This window comes from Mytilus galloprovincialis, chromosome 4 (assembly GCF_965363235.1).
Source record: "Mytilus galloprovincialis chromosome 4, xbMytGall1.hap1.1, whole genome shotgun sequence".
Taxonomy (NCBI): Eukaryota; Metazoa; Mollusca; class Bivalvia; order Mytilida; family Mytilidae; genus Mytilus; species Mytilus galloprovincialis.
Window position 1 is genome coordinate 69,891,743 of NC_134841.1, and position 20,194 is coordinate 69,911,936.

General features: G+C 30.9%; 1 protein-coding gene across 2 annotated transcripts in view; it reads left to right on the forward strand.

Annotated features, from left to right (window-relative positions):
- Nucleotides 1-1,285: 1,285 nt before the first annotated feature.
- Nucleotides 1,286-20,194, forward strand: part of LOC143072834 (uncharacterized) — a 51,124-nt gene continuing 32,215 nt past the window's right edge. Inside the window, exons 1-14 of one of the 2 annotated variants that reach the window (XM_076247941.1) lie at nucleotides 1,286-1,454; nucleotides 5,286-5,420; nucleotides 7,257-7,412; nucleotides 8,153-8,275; nucleotides 10,642-10,821; nucleotides 11,763-11,897; nucleotides 12,859-13,005; nucleotides 13,460-13,533; nucleotides 14,807-14,963; nucleotides 15,499-15,607; nucleotides 17,657-17,866; nucleotides 18,252-18,449; nucleotides 18,942-19,127; nucleotides 19,550-19,879. In XM_076247941.1, the coding sequence (XP_076104056.1) occupies nucleotides 1,374-1,454; nucleotides 5,286-5,420; nucleotides 7,257-7,412; nucleotides 8,153-8,275; nucleotides 10,642-10,821; nucleotides 11,763-11,897; nucleotides 12,859-13,005; nucleotides 13,460-13,533; nucleotides 14,807-14,963; nucleotides 15,499-15,607; nucleotides 17,657-17,866; nucleotides 18,252-18,449; nucleotides 18,942-19,127; nucleotides 19,550-19,879 (2,221 nt within the window). In that variant the 5' untranslated portion in view covers nucleotides 1,286-1,373. The remainder of the gene's footprint in view (nucleotides 1,455-5,285; nucleotides 5,421-7,256; nucleotides 7,413-8,152; nucleotides 8,276-10,641; nucleotides 10,822-11,762; nucleotides 11,898-12,858; nucleotides 13,006-13,459; nucleotides 13,534-14,806; nucleotides 14,964-15,498; nucleotides 15,608-17,656; nucleotides 17,867-18,251; nucleotides 18,450-18,941; nucleotides 19,128-19,549; nucleotides 19,880-20,194) is intronic. The other variant, XM_076247942.1, reaches the window with a different exon arrangement.

Genomic DNA, 20,194 nt, shown 5'->3' on the forward strand with positions numbered 1-20,194 from the left:
ATTGATTGATTGATTGATCGATTGGTTGATCGATTAATTGATTGATTGATGGTCGATAGATTGATCGATTGATTGATTGATTTTTACTGTTGAATCAATAAGAAACTTCAAAAAAGATTGCATATGTTTTATATATTTGACTGGTCAAGTTTTACTTTAAACAGTGTACGGGACCTTTCTTATAAAAGTAAATCCTTTATCTTATCACAATCGTCCTAAATTAATTGCTATTGGATTCACTAATTCGCCGATATTTTACCGTTTGCAGTGATAAGTATGAGGGGAAAGCGCGATGAAAGAATTTCAGCAAACGTTCACTGGAACTCGGAAAGTTAGTAGTAAAAAGTTATTCTCTTTGTAAAAATTAAATACATTAAAGCATTTAACAACTGTTACGGACAACTTATTATTAACAAATGGGAACGCATTGAAAATATATATTTTTTTACCATAGTTATGTATACCAATTCACGTATTTGACACGTGCCCTACGTGTTTTGTTTGGTTTGTTTATCAATTTCAACGAGTTCGGTAACAAACTCGAAAATTAATTAGCTTGTAATAAACAATAACCAAACGAAATACTAAATGTCGATAATTCTTGATAAACTTTTAGTAAATACATAGGGATTATATTATTTAGTATAATTATTTGCCATGCATTGTTTAAAAAAATATATATGATATATACCATTAGAATAACAAAAAGCTTGTTTCATATAATTTTAAACAATTGCATTGTTACCCAAAGTTTTATTTTTTTTTTTATATTTTGGCATTATTGTACACAGACCAAATTTCATTTAGCAAAAATACAGGCAAAGATTTGTATAATTCAGGCTATACAAATCCTTGATACAGGCAATTAAAAAGTGACAATAAATAAGAAGATGTGGTATGAGCGTCAATGAGACAACTCTCCATCCAAGTCACAATTTATAAAAGTAAACTATTATAGGTCAAGGTACGGTCTTCAACACGGAACCTAGGCATCTCACCGAAAAGCAAGCTATAAAGGGCCCCAAAAATTACTAGAGTAAAATCATTTAAACGGGAAAATACAACAGTATAATCTATATAGAAAAGGTTGTATAGACGGTAATTTAAGATATATTTGGTTAGTTTTATTAACCAGTTATGGTGCCAAAGTATTGATAATTCAATTAATATTAATTTTAAAATATTACACAATAAAGAGTATTAGACGTATGCGCCTAGGTCGGAACCGCATACTTATTTAGTGCAAACCTTGTGTTATCGGGTAAGACGGGTTTTATCGATTAAAACGAAGAAAAAAGCCGAGGATTGTTTTGAAAATGTTTGTACGGTGATAACAAAAAGTTTCAGCTTGTTTTGTACAATTTTAAATTCAGATGGAAGTTACATGTGGACTCTTGTCAAATTTAGTACAAACAAAATCAGTAGAACGAGTTTTAGCACCAATTGCGTCACAGGTGAGATGTATAACCCAGCGTTAGTCAGCTCACAAAAATGTTGTGATGTGGCAGACGATTTATTTTTTAATTCTCCAAAAATATATGCGTATGGACATCGACCAATACTGTTTTTTATGCCCCACCTACGATAGTAGAGGGGCATTATGTTTTCTGGTCTGTGGCTCCGTCCGTCCGTCCAGGTTACAGTTTTTGGTCAAGGTAGTTTTTGATGAAGCTGAAGTCCAGTCAACTTGAATCTTAGTACACTTGTTGCTTGTGAGATGATCTTTCTAATTTTTAAGCCAAATTAGACTTTTGACCCCAATTTCACGGTCCACTGAACATAGAAAATGAAAGTGGGAGTTTCAGGTTAAAGTTTTTGGTCAAGGCAGTTTTTGATGAAGCTGAAGTCCAATCAACTTGAAACTTAGTACACTTGTTGCTTATGATATGATCTTTCTCATTTTAATGCCAAATTAGTTAATTACCCAATTTCACGGTCCATGGAACATAGAAAAGGATAGTGCGAGTGGGGCATCCGTGTACTTTGGACACATTCTTGTTTAACCTTTTCCTTATTATGTCCCACCTAGGGGCATCATGTTTATTAGTCTGTGCGTTTGTTCGTTCGTCTGTCTGGGTACAAGTCAACTTAAATCGGCACCTATAGGCTATATATATATATATAGTGACTATAATAGTCTAGAAAAAGTCATATCGACACCTATTTAAAGTCGATTCAACAATTAGTTGTTCGTTTTAATTGCAGGAAAAATTAAAACATCATTAAATCAACAATAATTCTAAAAGCTTTTGACTTGTTAAAACATGCATAACAAATATCCAATACGGCAATAGGCAATACGTACATTGGATACAAATTATGTTGAAGGAAAATGTACATACATGACATACTGGAACCACCAAAAAATGGTTAATACATTTGTAAGTCAATATTTCTGGACAACAGGATCTTTATTTTCATCTTTTTGCAAAGGATACTGACCAAAATATATACAATGCATGTATTTGACTTGGGTGCCGAAATGACTATTTGACCAGGGCAGGTGCTGATTTTATTAGACTTTGTCTGCCCTGCCTCAGGTTAAAGTTTTTGGTCAAGGTAGTTTTTGATGAAGTTGAAGTCCAATCAACTTGAAACTTAGTAGTAGTACACATGTTCCTTATATTATGATATCATCTTTCTAATTTTAAAGCCAAATTAGTTAGAGTTGTGAGGTGTCTTCCTCCTATTCCCACTTTTAAAAAAATCACTATTCCTTCTATTTCCACTAGCAAAGAACAATAAATGTTTTGATAATCAATTTGTTTTTATAACAATCAAGGTTAATCATGTTAATTAAAAATTCACCTAAGAATTTACCTGTATTTTTGAAAGAAAGCTTAATCATGTAAAAAAATAAAAATAATTCACTGTAGAAGTTGCTTTTTCTTCATCAAAGGATTACCTTAGAATAAAGAATAAGTCAGATAAACAGAAGCAATATTATATAAGGTTAAAAATTCATTGAATTAAATCTAAAAAATTGCCATCCAAACACATAAGTTGATGATAGAGAGAACCCTGTAGATAATAAAAAAAAAAACACTTCCCATCTTACAAGATTTCCATGTACAATAAATGCAAAACAAACCTAGTCATGCTAGTACTATTGTGCAGTTAAAAAAAAAACGTTGATGAAATCATCATAGAGGGTATCTGAGGACATATTACCAAACATGCCAAAGGTAGCACATTTTTGTTAACAGACAACATAGTTTGGTGTGTGTTAATCTTTAGCAGCAGCAGATACAAAAATGAACCATATAATAGTATAGTGAAGGTACATTTTACTTCTGTCCAAGCCTATTCAAGCTTTACACATTTTCACCAAATGGTTGACTGCATTATATCCACTGGTATACAGTCTAATACCAGCCAATGTCTAACTGGTATACACAATCATAGTCAACAACAGATAAGAGAAGAGCATATGGATAGATACCTCAACAAGGAAATTATAGTCTTTATCAGCAGTTTGAATCGTGTAATATTAGTGACTGGTACAATGACACGAACATTTACAAAACTACGGTGTTACATCATGTACATGTAGCTAAAATAGAATATAAACTTTTAACCGATTTTAGAAACAAATGGTCAGATGATCTCCATCAAGTTTCTGCAAGACATAGTGGTGGTAACAAATTAAGTTAAAAACACTGTTATCTCCTGCTTAATGAAGAGCATGTGCAGACCTGCTGTATGTGTGATAGTAAGTTGGAAACTGAGGAACATGTACTACTTGAATGTCCACTTTATAGAAAATTAAGGAACGAACTCTATGAACACATAAATAGTGTCAGAAGATGAGAATTTTAATGTTTATATGAATCCTGAGAAACTGTCTTTTGAGTGCCAAAATGTAAATGCTATGCACAAATGTGCCAAAACTTGCATAACTTATTTAGACATGTTAGACAGAGGGAGGCGTTTTTTATATCGATTATTTTTAGACTGTTAAGTTTTCATGGATTTTTTTTTTGGAATTTTAAGAACACAGTTTTATAAAGTCCTTTAAATTTTGCTGATTGTTTACATTTTTTCTCTCATAATTCTTTTAAGAATGGCATTAATATCTATTTATGTTTAATTTGTTTTTATGTTTTTATGATATACATTTTTGTACATGTAAATATAGTATTTTGTATATCATAGGCAGATCCGGGGGGGTTTAATCAAATTAATTTGGTAGATTATATAGGGAATCACTGAAGCATGACTGGACTGGAGCGGCCCTCCCCCTATATTTGTTCCTATTTCTTTCATATCTATTTATATTAAAAACACAGAATTCATACACACACAAAAATAACCTATTACCTATCCAAAAAAACACTGGTCAATTAAAAGTTTATTTAAGGAATGACTGTAATATTTTTTCTGTCTATGAAGAAATAACATAAAAAATTTGGTGCACACTGAATAGCGCGCGTAGCGGGTTATTTAACAGTGTACACCACATTTTTTATGTTATTTCGAATAGTCAGAAAAAATATTACAGTCATTTCTTATAATTTAATTCTAAATTTCATTTTAAACCGTAGAAAACCATGAAAAAACGCTGATGATGTCACGGTCACATGACTAAATTATGTCTATGGGCTCATAACAAAATAACGTCAGCCAATCAGAAGATGGGTTACATCCAAAATTAAATTATTAAACAATGTGTATACAAATGTACAGTATAATCCTTTGTTTGCACAAGTTTTCCTCCTATTCCCTCGTGAAATTTGAATGTTTCTTACCAGATTTATAAAAAGTGGGAATAGGATGATTGAACAAGTTGTGACACCAATTTCACTGTCCACTGATCAACAGAGAAAATGATAGTGGGAATCCTATGTCTGTGTCATATCACATGTATCATTGTATCAGCACATTCATTCTGTAGATGGCCACTATATTTTCAGCCTTATTTTGTTCATGACAATCCTTCCATGTGTCCATTATTAAAAAATGCAATCAAAAAAAAAACAAGATATAAAAAAAACATATTGATGTCAAAATTAACAATAAACATAATTATGTAATTAACACCATTGAACACCATTCTGCAAGATCTTAACTACTACATATGAGTCTTCAAAAGTTTAAAGTTTAATTTTTTTTTTTTATAAATTTTGATAGAGAAAGTTTTTTTCTCCTGTATATCCTGTACAAGTTATTTCAATGTTTACACCACATTTTCTTATACTCAGTCAAGTCAATATGTGTGTCAGAAATTATCTTTTGGACACTTTAAAATATATCACTAACTGTTTCCCAATTTTTTCCTTTTTCAGATTTCATTGTTAATAATTCTTGACCATTCAGATGGCATACAAACTGATATGGGGCCCTGTGCTGAAATGGTTATGCAGGCTGCGGAACGTCTTGTGACTTTAGGAAAAGAAAGAGCTAATAAGACTTCAGATGATGTAAGATTCAAACTAATGTTTAAATCGACTAGAGATAGTTAAACCGGAGAAAAAAATCTGATATCTTATGATTTATATAGCTATTTTTTTTTGTATCTCAGACTGTATTAAACTGTAGAAAAACCTGCTAAATTTTGGCTGGAAAATCAAATTAATTTAAAATAATTTTATCAAAAAATTCAACATTATACGTACAGCTAAAGTGTGCATTTCTTTGTAAAGTGAACTATTTTTCAATAAGCCTTAGTTCCTTGACTTGCTTCATATTAAATCCAGAGGTGTGTCATCACTAGAGATAATATTAAATCCAGAGGTGTGTCATCACTAGAGATAATATTAAATCCAGAGGTGTGTCATCACTAGAGATAATATTAAATCCAGAGGTATGTCATCACTAGAGATAATATTAAATCCAGAGGTGTGTCATCACTAGAGATAATATTAAATCCAGAGGTGTGTCATCACTAGAGATAATATTAAATCCAGAGGTATGTCATCACTAGAGATAATATTAAATCCAGAGGTGTGTCATCACTAGAGATAATATTAAATCCAGAGGTGTGTCATCACTAGAGATAATATTAAATCCAGAGGTATGTCATCACTAGAGATAATATTAAATCCAGAGGTGTGTCATCACTAGAGATAATATTAAATCCAGAGGTGTGTCATCACTAGAGATAATATTAAATCCAGAGGTGTGTCATCACTAGAGATAATATTAAATCCAGAGGTATGTCATCACTAGAGATAATATTAAATCCAGAGGTGTGTCATCACTAGAGATAATATTAAATCCAGAGGTGTGTCATCACTAGAGATAATATTAAATCCAGAGGTATGTCATCACTAGAGATAATATTAAATCCAGAGGTGTGTCATCACTAGAGATAATATTAAATCCAGAGGTATGTCATCACTAGAGATAATATTAAATCCAGAGGTGTGTCATCACTAGAGATAATATTAAATCCAGAGGTATGTCATCACGTGAGATAATATTAAATCCAGAGGTGTGTCATCACTAGAGATAATATTAAATCCAGAGGTATGTCATCACTAGAGATAATATTAAATCCAGAGGTGTGTCATCACTAGAGATAATATTAAATCCAGAGGTATGTCATCACTAGAGATAATATTAAATCCAGAGGTGTGTCATCACTAGAGATAATATTAAATCCAGAGGTATGTCATCACGTGAGATAATATTAAATCCAGAGGTGTGTCATCACTAGAGATAATATTAAATCCAGAGGTATGTCATCACGTGAGATAATATTAAATCCAGAGGTGTGTCATCACTAGAGATAATATTAAATCCAGAGGTGTGTCATCACTAGAGATAATATTTTTAAAGCATAACTACATGTATTTGAGATTTACAATTATACAATTAGCTCTACATGGGGATCTTTCCCTGTCTTGATTTGGAAAATGGTTGTTTTATTTTGTTGCGCACTTATATTCGTGGATACAGTCATCCACGAAAACCACGAAAATTGGTTCCCCACGAATAAAAGTACTTTCACAGTTTTAGTTCATGTAATTGAATTGTTGAATGTAGTTTTGTTTATACCATTATTTCAAATAAAAATTTCAATTATTTACAAAATTACAAAACCCCATTGATTAGATACCAACACACATGCAAGATGGCAATAAAAAACAATGAGTCACACAAAAATGGTCAAAAAGACAAAAGTCCTAAAAACACTACACAAAAACTAAAGATTAAGTAACACTAACATGAACTAAACTCCAAGGCAGGAATCATAATTTAAGATTATAGATTTTGTACATGTTTTTAATATATTTACTTATATGTTACAATAGGAGCTGAAGAGACAGATGGAGAGTGCCTGTGAGATCTTAGATTTATCTAGCAGTGATTTATACATAGCATCACAGAGAGTAACAGCCTCAGCCAGTAAAGAAAATAAGAGTAGAGTTATAACTGCCTCCAAGAATGTTCTTCAAGGAACAATGAAAGTAAGATGCAGTCCATGAAATCCTAGTTGCTTTCCTGATTATTTTGAAGTGAATAATGAAAAAACTTCTTGCATTGGGTTAAAAAATCTGACTCAGCACAGCTATCTGGTTGAAAACAGAGTTCATTTTGAATTCGCAGAAACTTGATCTTTTCCTGATATTCATTCTATACATTGCTATATTTGCCATTAGTAGTTAAAAACAAATTTGTTTTCTTGGATTAATGATGTCAAGTATTTAAAAGCAAACAAATGAAGATATTTAATTGCATTTTTAACTTTTACTGATAAAAGTTCAAATATGAAAATAAAAACAACGTAGTAAAATTAGCAACTCTTTAAAAGATTTTAGCACATGATAAGATTACATTGTTAATTTATTAAAACAAATCAATCAACATTCATTAACTGAGAATGGAATTAAAGTATTTCAGAAAATTCATTGTTTTTTATGAATAATGATATATTGTGAATTGGCTAAAAAAAAAAACCCAGAATGAACAGTTAAAAAATAAAGTTGAAGAAGAATTCCTGTATTATGCTGAAATTGATATTTTTGCAAACTTCACATTTAAGAGATAAATAAATAGTAAATATTATTATTTCTTATTATAAAAGCAAAAAGATACACAAAAGTGTAAATTCACTATTCACTATCACTAACTGCAACAAAAAAGAACCCTCAACTGTGTCAACTGGATTAATTTTCATGTGAAAACAATATTGTTTACTATTTTGTAGGTGTTACTGGTGTCTGATGATTATGAAGTTAGGAGAATTCTGGCTGCAGCCCATACTGTCTCAGAAGCTGTTGGACTTCTAAGTCATGTTGATAATATGACTGATCTGTTATCTAGATTTAAGGTAATAATATTAATAAACAAGACACATGTTGAAAAGGATTTTGTATTATAGGTCTTGTCCATATTAAAGCAGAAAGTCAGAATCAATTAACTTATGATTTTCTTTTTAATATTTGCCAGATATTTGAATCCTCTGTGGTTTTATCATGTAGTTTCTTAAAAAAAAAATCCCAGCTAACAGCATAAACCCCTACTTTTTAATTTTTATAACATATAGTTTGAAAAGCCATATTTGAAAATCTTTTAAAATCCTTGATATGTGTCGAAAGAAAAAAGTTGCTAATCATTAAATGTTATAGCGAACCCTATGATAGTTTTCCATAGATTCACCTGCAAGTTACCTGTCGATTTAAACTTTTGTGAGTTCTATTGTCCCATCTAACAAATACAACAGGTATTGTTCTCTGTATAGTTCATTCACCAGGACCTTTAAATTTCTTCTAGGAGAAATATATCACTCATTGATTAATTGTATGAAAAGAACTGTTTCCCACCTAATTTTCAATGGCTTATATCTTGAAAACAAGCACACAGATCCTTCATTTTTCTCTGCTTTTTTAGTTCCTTTATTTATATACATTGTACAATTAATTTATAACAGTCTTTTGAAAAGCTTGCTATTTTGAAACAGAGTAGTGATTTCCTTAATCCATATTGATTAGACAGTGGTTTAAATTTCAGAGTTTCACAGATATGACTTCCATTCTTACATCTTAAGCACACCTTGGTTTTACTTTCAGAGTTCCACAGATACGTCTTCCATTTTTACATCTTTAGTACACCTTGGTTTTACTTTCAGAGTTTCACAGATACGACTTCCATTCTAAAATCTTTATCTTGGTTTTACTTTCAGAGTTTCACAGATACGACTTCCATTCTTACATCTTTAGCACACCTTGGTTTTACTTTCAGAGTTCCACAGATACGTCTTCCATTTTTACATCTTTAGCACACCTTGGTTTTACTTTCAGAGTTTCACAGATACGACTTCCATTCTAAAATCTTTATCTTGGTTTTACTTTCAGAGTTTCACAGATACGACTTCCATTCTTACATCTTTAGCACACCTTGGTTTTACTTTCAGAGTTTCACAGATATGACTTCCATTCTTACATCTTTAGCACACCTTGGTTTTACTTTCAGAGTTTCACAGATACGACTTCCATTCTTACATCTTTAGCACACCTTGGTTTTACTTTAAGAGTTTCACAGATACGACTTCCATTCTTACATCTTTAGCACACCTTGGTTTTACTTTCAGAGTTTCACAGATACGACTTCCATTCTTACATCTTTAGCACACCTTGGTTTTACTTTCAGAGTTTCACAGATATGACTTCCATTCTTACATCTTTAGCACACCTTGGTTTTACTTTCAGAGTTCCACAGATACGTCTTCCATTTTTACATCTTTAGCACACCTTGGTTTTACTTTCAGAGTTTCACAGATACGACTTCCATTCTAAAATCTTTATCTTGGTTTTACTTTCAGAGTTTCACAGATACGACTTCCATTCTTACATCTTTAGCACACCTTGGTTTTACTTTCAGAGTTTCACAGATACGACTTCCATTCTTACATCTTTAGCACACCTTGGTTTTACTTTCAGAGTTTCACAGATACGACTTCCATTCTTACATCTTTAGCACACCTTGGTTTTACTTTCAGAGTTTCACAGATACGACTTCCATTCTTACATCTTTAGCACACCTTGGTTTTACTTTCAGAGTTTCACAGATATGACTTCCATTCTTACATCTTTAGCACACCTTGGTTTTACTTTCAGAGTTTCACAGATACGACTTCCATTCTTACATCTTTAGCACACCTTGGTTTTACTTTAAGAGTTTCACAGATACGACTTCCATTCTTACATCTTTAGCACACCTTGGTTTTACTTTCAGAGTTTCACAGATACGACTTCCATTCTTACATCTTTAGCACACCTTGGTTTTACTTTCAGAGTTTCACAGATATGACTTCCATTCTTACATCTTTAGCACACCTTGGTTTTACTTTCAGAGTTCCACAGATACGTCTTCCATTTTTACATCTTTAGCACACCTTGGTTTTACTTTCAGAGTTTCACAGATACGACTTCCATTCTAAAATCTTTATCTTGGTTTTACTTTCAGAGTTTCACAGATACGACTTCCATTCTTACATCTTTAGCACACCTTGGTTTTACTTTCAGAGTTTCACAGATACGACTTCCATTCTTACATCTTTAGCACACCTTGGTTTTACTTTCAGAGTTTCACAGATACGACTTCCATTCTTACATCTTTAGCACACCTTGGTTTTACTTTCAGAGTTTCACAGATACAACTTCCATTCTTACATCTTTACCTTGGTTTTACTTTCAGAGTTTTACAGATACTACTTCCATTCTGACATCTTTAGCAAACAAGAGACAAAAAGATCTGTGTCAAGATAGACAAAGGGAGAAAATAATTACAGCACTCAATTTACTGAAGAAATCCATTCCATCAATAAGTGTAGCTTTACAAAGTTGTATTAAATATCCTAGCAATGCACAGGCTCATGTAAGCATTTTTACAATGTTACCGTATGTTCATTATATTTGTACAAATTAGCAGATCCAGTAGTAATCATAACATTTGTTTATTATTCAAAATGTTAAAAAAGATTGAAAATAATTTGAACAAACATCTCTAAAGAAAATGCAAGTTTCTCTCCTATCTCACAGAAACAAACAGTTATTCAATAAATTTATACAATTACTGTCTTTTGATGAGGTAAATGTGCAGTCGAAGTGAAAATCAGTTTTCTCAAAAGTCAATTAAACCACAAATTTATCGAAACAAATGACAGTAATTATTTATTCCATATTCCCGAGAGAAATGTATCTAATGAATAATGTTTACCAAAACAAATTGTTCATCAAACGTTGTTTACCTGAATTATACACGTAAAAGCATGCGATGTTTTGCGCGTTGAATATACTTTTTCCACAGGTGAATATGCTTGTTTATTCAAATCCCATTCATATAGAAAAACCTACTAAAGTTTTAGCAATATGGAATAATTCAATTTATTCAAATTAATATTTATTTACTTGTGAATAAGCATCCATCATGTATTACTTAAAATGCTTGATTAACAGATAATTATCTTTTTCCAACCAATTTAATCAATAGGCTGGTATAAATAATGTAGGTAGCTAAGAATCGTACTATGATTGTTATTTCACCAAGAGGGAATCAGGGTTTTATATATTATTAAAAAGACTTTCTGAACAGAAAAAGTCCTAGACCTAAAATGCAGTCATAGTCATGACAGTACAATTGGAGTAAATCTGAATTTCATAAGTGTCAATAAATTGCAAGCAGGAACATATTTTAGAACTGTGTTCCATTATTTGATGAATACTGTACATGATATCTGAAATCCTGAAAAGAGTTTCTTTCACCTAGTTTTAACATTTATAATCTTGGATTACCATTAAATGCTTACTTCTTGACAGGTGAGCAAGTCCTATGTGATTAACCAAGTTTTGTCTGCAGTAAGAGATATAGTTGAGGCCATAGAAAACAAATTTACTGAAGAAGATTATTTAGATGTAGAGGAACCTGGATACTTTGTTTCTAAAATTGATCAGGTATGTTTTATTTCAAAATCGTCCTTAAACATTCACAAAGGCAAACATTTACCAACTTTATGACAAATTATTGGAAAAGAAAAAAATAAGCTGTACATTTCACATTAATTTTATGATTTTTTATGTATGTCCTCATTGATGAGCTGAAGTGATCACACTATTATCCATCAAGATAAATATTTTCCATAGTGTCAGGTATATATTTCAGTTTTATGAATCTCTATGTATATTAGAGCATACAAATACTATTGATACAAATATTTTCGTGGGTATCAATTTTCGTGAAAAGAAAAATTGCTTTTATATGGCTACTTGATTTCAGGGGTTTGCAAAGGTTTTGTACAAGACTATATTGTTGCTGTTATGCAAAAACCTTGTATCTCAATTTTTTGCGGAAACCTTTTTATCAATTATTTAGGATTAAATATGTATGTTCCACTTTATACAAAAATATCTGATCTTCTAACCAATCATTAACCTGAATTCTGACATGTGACAAAAAAGTGTAGTTGGATTGGTGAGACATTTTGTTGTGGGAAAATATTGTATCTCAAAAGACAAACACATGGCAAGGCAGCTGACATTATAACAGGTACAGTTTTATCAGTTTCAGGTTCTAAAAGCTAATATAGCTTATAAATACAATATAGGTGCAAAAATATTTGCTCGTCTTGGTAATTGATTGGTTAGAAGATCAGATATTTTCGCATACAGTGAAACATTCATATCTAATTCTAAATAATGGATTAAAAGATTTCAGTTTTTACTGCCTAAAGTAAAATTATCAAAACCTTAGATACAGGGTTTTTGCATAACAGCAACGATATAGGAAATTTATATTTTATTTTATTCTACAAAGTCCATGAAAATTGGTACCCAACAATTAATAAGGAATCCCTATTAGTGCAGATTTGTTATCTAGCATTATAGAAACATTGTTACTGATGCAAAACAATTGTAGATTTTAGAAGCACTGTCTACAGAAAACAGAGAGGATTTAGATATAGATGTAGAAAGTTGGACAGAAGGAATTATAAGACATAGTATGTTGGTGGCACATCTTTGTACAGACACATATAGAAATCTTATTATCATAAATTGTCAAAGGGTGAGTAGAAATTATAGTTTATAATAATGCACTGATTTAATACTTCAATTCAACATCATCATGATCATATATAATATTCTTTTTGATTTGATACATATATATATCTTTATTCTCTTAAACCAAAGTACAATCAAATCAAAATCCTAAGTTAATGGCAAGAAAAAAATGCAAGTTTCGTCTACCAAAGACTCATCTGTGACACTAAAAAAAAAGGGCAATATCAAGTACAACTTTGTAGAGCATTGTGGAATGTCATGTTCAACCCTATTGAGAATTTATACAACAACTGTCAGATGGAGATTAATATTTTAATAGGTAAAAAAACAAAAGTTAATATTGAAAAGAATACATATGTATAAGAATATCCATGTACTTTCATGATGTTTGCCAATGAGAAATGCGTAAGTGCCATTGAAACCAGTTTTTAATGTGATAAAGATGTTATTATTTGTAGATTTTACAACTGAAAGGTCGTGTTTTAGCCTTGTCCATTACCATCAAAGAGAAAACAGATATACAGAGAATGAGGTCAGTATATTTGTAATGAACTTAAAGAAGAACAAGTGTCACCAACAATACATTTAAAAAGTTATAAGCAACAGAAAGGCATAATTAGATACAATCAAAAGATATTTAAGGAATGACTGTAATATTTTTTATGTCTATGAAGAAATAACATAAAAAATGTGGTGCACACTGAATAACGCGCGTAGCGGGTTATTTAACAGTGTGCACCACATTTTTTATGTTATTTCGAATAGACAGAAAAAATATTACAGTCATTTCTTATAATTTAATTCTAAATTCCATTTTAAACCGTAGAAAAACAGGACTAAATTATGTCTATGGGCTTATAACAAAGTAATGTCAGCCAATCAGAAGACGCGTTACATCCAAAATTAAATTATTTAAAGATGTGTCCAAATATATTCTGTTATATTTGTTTCTGATTTTAATGATACAATTAGAAATTATTGAAATACAGGTATACATGTCAGTCTTGTCCTTGATCTCATTTTTATGGATCTTTGATAATATATGTTACGATTATGTGATACTTTAGATTTTATTTAATTGTAAGATTTCAACATAAAATTAAGCCATGATCAGTTTGGCAGCAAGACACTTAAGCATTTGCGATCTTGTTTATATTGCATTATAGCTAAAAATGGCCTTCCCTTATTGTAAAAGGTAATTGAATACTCATTAGATTAATTGTTGACAGTAACCTAAATTTAGATTGTTCTTTGACAGTAACCTATATTTAGATTGTTCTTTGACAGTAACCTAAATTTAGATTGTTCTTTGACAGTAACCTATATTTAGATTGTTCTTTAACAGTAACCTAAATTTAGATTGTTCTTTAACAGTAACCTAAATTTAGATTGTTCTTTAACAGTAACCTAAATTTAGATTGTTCTTTGACAGTAACCTAAATTTAGATTGACAGTAACCTATATTTAGATTGTTCTTTGACAGTAACCTAAATTTAGATTGTTCTTTGACAGTAACCTAAATTTAGATTGTTCTTTGACAGTAATCTATATTTAGATTGTTCTTTGACAGTAACCTAAATTTAGATTACTGTGGATTTGTGGATTCATTTATTTTTTGTGGATTGGAGAGAAACTATATTTTCATGATTTGTTAAATTTTGTATTCAAGCCTTCATAATGTTTGTACATTGTTGAACATTTAGATTCTTTGATCACCCATACCAACTATGGATGAAAAAATGTTATTCCCAGAATAATAATGAAAACACAGCACTAAATGTATAATCAAATTTCATTTTGTACAGAGAGGATTACGATGAGTGTTGTGAATCATTGATTGATGAGTTTTGTGAACTGGAGAAGAACGTCAACATGAGTTTACTTCATTTGATAGTAGATATATTCAAAGAAACAACAGAACCTATAGAAAGATTGATAAAGGCAGCTATGTATCCTAAACAGGTACATGAACATCTTTCATTTTCATTTACGTTTCTGCTTTTTATACATTATGACATCACAACATAGTTCTTAGAGTAATGGAAATTATCAATAGGAAAAGAAACTCATCAAAGATACATTTAATATGATTTTGTATTCCATACGCTCAAAATGAGTAAAGAAAGTTTATAGGCCAATTTAGTTCGAAGTTGAAGAACATTGAGGACCCAAAATTTTTGAAAGGTTGTTTCAACTGCAGCTATAAAGATATTCTATTGCTGAATAGAAAAAATAAAAGAAAAGATATTTGGTTGGGACATCTGGAAGACAAAATGTTCTAATAACTTTGTTATAGAATTTGTAAACATGTTATATAGAGGTAAAAAAATAATCTGATGTGTCATTTTATTTAAAAGAATTCAGATCTTTTTAAAGCAAACAGAAATTGATAAATGTCTTATTTGTAAACTATTTGGGGAACAATTTGACAATTTCTAGTTATCAGTTGTGTGTGTATTTTCATATTGACTTAATTTAATACTTTATTGTACGTCAGGATCAGTCTATAGGAGAAAATGACATTTTGATAACAGAGTTTGAAGAACATGCAGATAAAATGTGTCAAGTGGCAAGCTTTGCCGCAGCTAGCTCAACTGATGCCACACGTAAGATTTATAAGTTTTATTAATTAATTTAGTGGAAGCCACATTAAAGAATATATATGTATATATTATCTATGCAGAGTGGCTAAATTTTCTGTTAATTCAATTCACCAGTTAACACCTTCAACTTGCAGAGACTTATTTTGTATATGTTTAACCACTTAGAGTGGCGTCTTTTCTGTAATCATTAATTCATCATTAAATGCAACAACACTTTCAATAAACACTAACACCTTGAAATTGGTTTCCATTCCCTAACTTTAGTTTGCTCTAACCAAATGTTATGAAACTTGTACACAATGTGATTGAAAATATAAAAAAAACAATAAAATATTAGTAGATTATGACAGAAAATTAAAGATTTGTAACGTTTGCAAATTGCTGGATGGATACCTTATAATAGGAAAGTGTACATTCTTTTTTTTTTGCGATACGATTGCTTTCAAGCAATCTGTAGACTTTTACCGTTGACTCAGGGCTGCATTCCCTCACGTCAACCGTTTTATTCTAAACATTCAGTAACATCTCAGATTCTTATGATTGTCTTGCTTTAAAAGGTAAAAACAGGCAAAAGGATTGAACATAAACAACTTTCCTGTAATGTTCTTCTCATAATCGTCATGTTTGATATTTTCCTTGACCTATATGCGTGTTTTTAACAACATGGAAAATCAGAAGTAAGCAGTATTTATATTTAGTGTGTTTATAAATTTAGAAACACGTCAGAGGGAATTCCCCAGTTTTGATAAATGCGAGAGTTCTCTGACTTCTGATAATTCTATTTCTGTCATATAAGAACTGAAGTGGAGTTTTTCCATATTTTAACGTTATTAAACTGATATTAGATACTGTACTCTCATAAAGAAATAGAGAACCATTCATCATATCATTTGATAAACGTTCTTGTTCCAAGTCGCAAGTCGCAGGTTTGTTTATGTATTAATGCGCATGCGTATAGTTTTCTTGATTTCAAGAGGTATCAGATTGAGTGGTTGCTCTGGAATCCCCGCTTCATTGATTAATTTGAAACTCATGGGACTCTTTCTATGTCTGTCTGCTATTGAGGGTTATTGTTGTTGCATAATTTCAAATCATATGCATCATTTAAATTAAAATAAATGTAGTGTTTACCTATAACACCCCTTCAGCCGAAATGGAGTCTTCCATATTATCGTTTTGAGTTGTCTCCCTTCCGGAAGTATTTTCCGTCAAAATCGAAATACAAAACGACTCGTCAAGAAAAATTAACTCGTTAGATGTCAAAAACGTCGTATTATATTAAAAACGATCTTAATTTATAAACAGAGGAGTGTGTACGGAAAGGAGTCATGCCCAAGGACCCAAAGGAAATTAATATTTAAAGAGTTAGAAATGGGGTCCCTCGTAGAATTAACAGTGATAAGATACGAAGTGAAATACCTTCTCTCACTCTCAGTGACTGCTGTGAAAAGTAAACTTGGAATTGATAGTACAAAAATGTAGTACAAAAATGAAACAGAATAAGTACATTGCTCATACACTTGTATTCGGGATTGGCTATTTTTAAAGTTGAGTGACTATTCCGATTATTACATTTTGCATGTGCAGTTGAATTAGTTTTGAAAATAATACTATCCAGCTGTACTAGGGCTGAGACTCACGCATGTTCATGCTTTTTTGCGGCAGTATCCTTGGATCTATTTTTTTCCCTCTTTGATCTTTTCAATTTTGGGCAAATCTCATGCATTTGCTTAATTAAAAGTTGGCAGAACTGCTATACATGTGTCAATGAAAACTATGGCAATCATATCCCTCAGAGCATTCTGCTCTTTGATTTTTTTTTTTTTTAACTTCAATTCTTTTTTCACCAAATGTTTTACAACATTTATAGGTACATTCATATTAACATGCATATAGTCTTGTCCCTGTTTTGGATAAACATGTATTTGATGTTCAAAATTCGACAATCACATGGAAACATCAATTGGACCTTTCAATAGTTAGGTTTAGTTTGGTCAAATGGCTATACTTTTTAAAATTTTCTTACAAATATTATATGTGAATATCTTACAGGTGTCAGAGTAATTAGAACTTGTGTATGTCATCTTGAAAGACTGGATCCTGACATTGTACCAGCAGCTCTATGTATGGCAAGGGACCAGTTGGACAAGATGGCTGTCCGTCATGTCAAGCTTTTAATGAAAGAATGGTCTTTTGAGTTGAATAGTTTGATGCAAATCCTGGATGAAATGACTGACCCTCAGATATTTATGGCTGTTTCTGGTAAGTAGTTTTTTTACTTATCATCAACAAAAAATTAAATTTTGCATGGTGTAAGTTAGCAAAGAGCCTATAAATAACAACACATAACATACAAATCTATTTGAGGGTGGATTATTCAAAACAAAGATTACTTCAATTACAAAAAGAAAATTATAGGTTGACTAACAATGCTTTTTAAACGAACTATTCAGTATGCAAATATAAAAACTTTAGTTATTTTTAAAATGTGATAAAAAAAAAATGCAATATTTCACTAGAGATCTAGCTTCATGGTGCATGAATCTATCCAGGTGAAATCAAAGATGGAGACAGGTAAGAAACTTTTGCAGCTCATTGTACATTTTGGTCAATAAGAAATTGATATATATAACATTTTTTTTTTCAGAGAAAAGAATAGAAGAAGATATAGGTGTATGTAGAGGATATGTAATGACCTGTGATGTAGAAGGTATCAGCAGTGCAATTAAATCTCTGGTGGGTAGATCAAGGCGTGTGTGTCAGGTCGGAGAGAGAATTGTCGATAGCCACGATGATCCACTATATCGTAATGGATTGCTGGTTTATGTTAAAAGCCTCCATAAAGGTTTGTTTATAAAGTTATTTTCCCTTAAATTACAGAAAATTATAATGAAATATAAGCTCTGAAAAATATTGACCATAACTATTTTTAAATCAATCCATTCTGCCCTTCCCTACTTTTACCCTTTCTCATGTCATGATCAGCTTATTACCAGCTTGTTTCATTAAGTTGAGTTATTGTTTAATCATAAAGCCATATGTAATTTACTTTTATTTAGAATTTAAAGGCTGTAATATCAGCTTTTATACATTTCATCTTTGACTTTGTAACACTTAACTACACATATATTGCCATATTTGGGACAAACTTTATACTTTTTTTTTATTGTCTCAAAGTTTTTTAGTTTCTAGGGATAATTTCCCTTTTCCCTTGACCAAAAACAATTATTGCAAAAAAAGTAACAATGTATTATAGAATGTTAAGTTTTATGAAAGCCATTTCTTTATCATTTCACTTTTATAGACTTGTGTATTTTTAATTTTGATCAAATTACAGCAATAACAGGAATAAGAGCAGGATCAACCCATGTATACTCTGATGTAACCAGTAATTCAGCTGTAGAATCATTACTTAGAAGATTATCACATTTGTTAGAATGTGTAAGAAAAGTGAAGAATGGATTGAATGCAGATAATCAGCCAAGCATACTTAGTCCAGAGAGACGGAATCTCAGATTTGCAGGTTTTTTAATTTTTAAACTTTAAGCTTTTTATTTCTAATAAATGGTTTTGAACGTCATATTTTTAATGATAAAAATTTGTAGAATAAAGTAATTGAGGATATTTTTTATTAAAAAATAGCTGCAAGTTTCAAAATAACAATCAATAGTATTCAAAATTTTTTGTTTGTATATATATTTTATATATCTTGATCATGTTTAGATTCAGACAGGGCCTCACAAGGTGAGCCCCCTAAATGGAGAGAGAAAGAAAAAAATGAAAATGAAATGCTATAGCAAATTTTGTGTCAAATACTTTATATGTCTGTTATTAGAGACTTTACAAGGAATAGATGAAAAGGATGTATTTAATATGGACAAAGATAGCATTTAGAATTATTATTTAAAAATTGTTTCTAATTAAAATATTTTTTTATCATTACAGAAGCTGAGAAAAGAAGGAAAACTTCCAGTTCTAGTCACATTAAATTTTCATCAACTGGTGCTTTGAAATCTCTACCTCTTGACAACAGATTCCTACAGGAGGATATCTGCAGTGAGGAGGACTTTCTCACTCACTCATCCATATCTACGCTACAAAAAGTAGTCCCATTACAAAGAAGTGCATTACAGCAAAGTACGGAATCATTGCAATCTACGTCATCTCAGGAATCATTTCATCAAACAAAAGTCAAGCCACAGGAATCCTATCAACAGAGCAAAGTAAAGCCTGTAGAATCATATCAACGTGCCTCAAGGTTAAAATCTAGTCAAGGTTAGCAGAAAAATTTTGTGAAATATTTTGATACTGATAAATCATTATATTGGTAGGATACCAATTATCAGAAATTTTGTGGGCATAGTTTAACCACTTACTTAAATGTTCAACTATATAAAAATATTCTAAAAGCTTACATGCTAAAACCATGAAATAAATATATCACATAAGTTGGTACCTATGAAAATAAAAGAATCCCCAGTATAAGGAATCACTACTATTTGACCATAAGTATTTTTATGTATAAATTTTACTGATCAATTTATTCTAGGTTTGTTAACATTATGCCAATGATGACAAAGACAAACTATT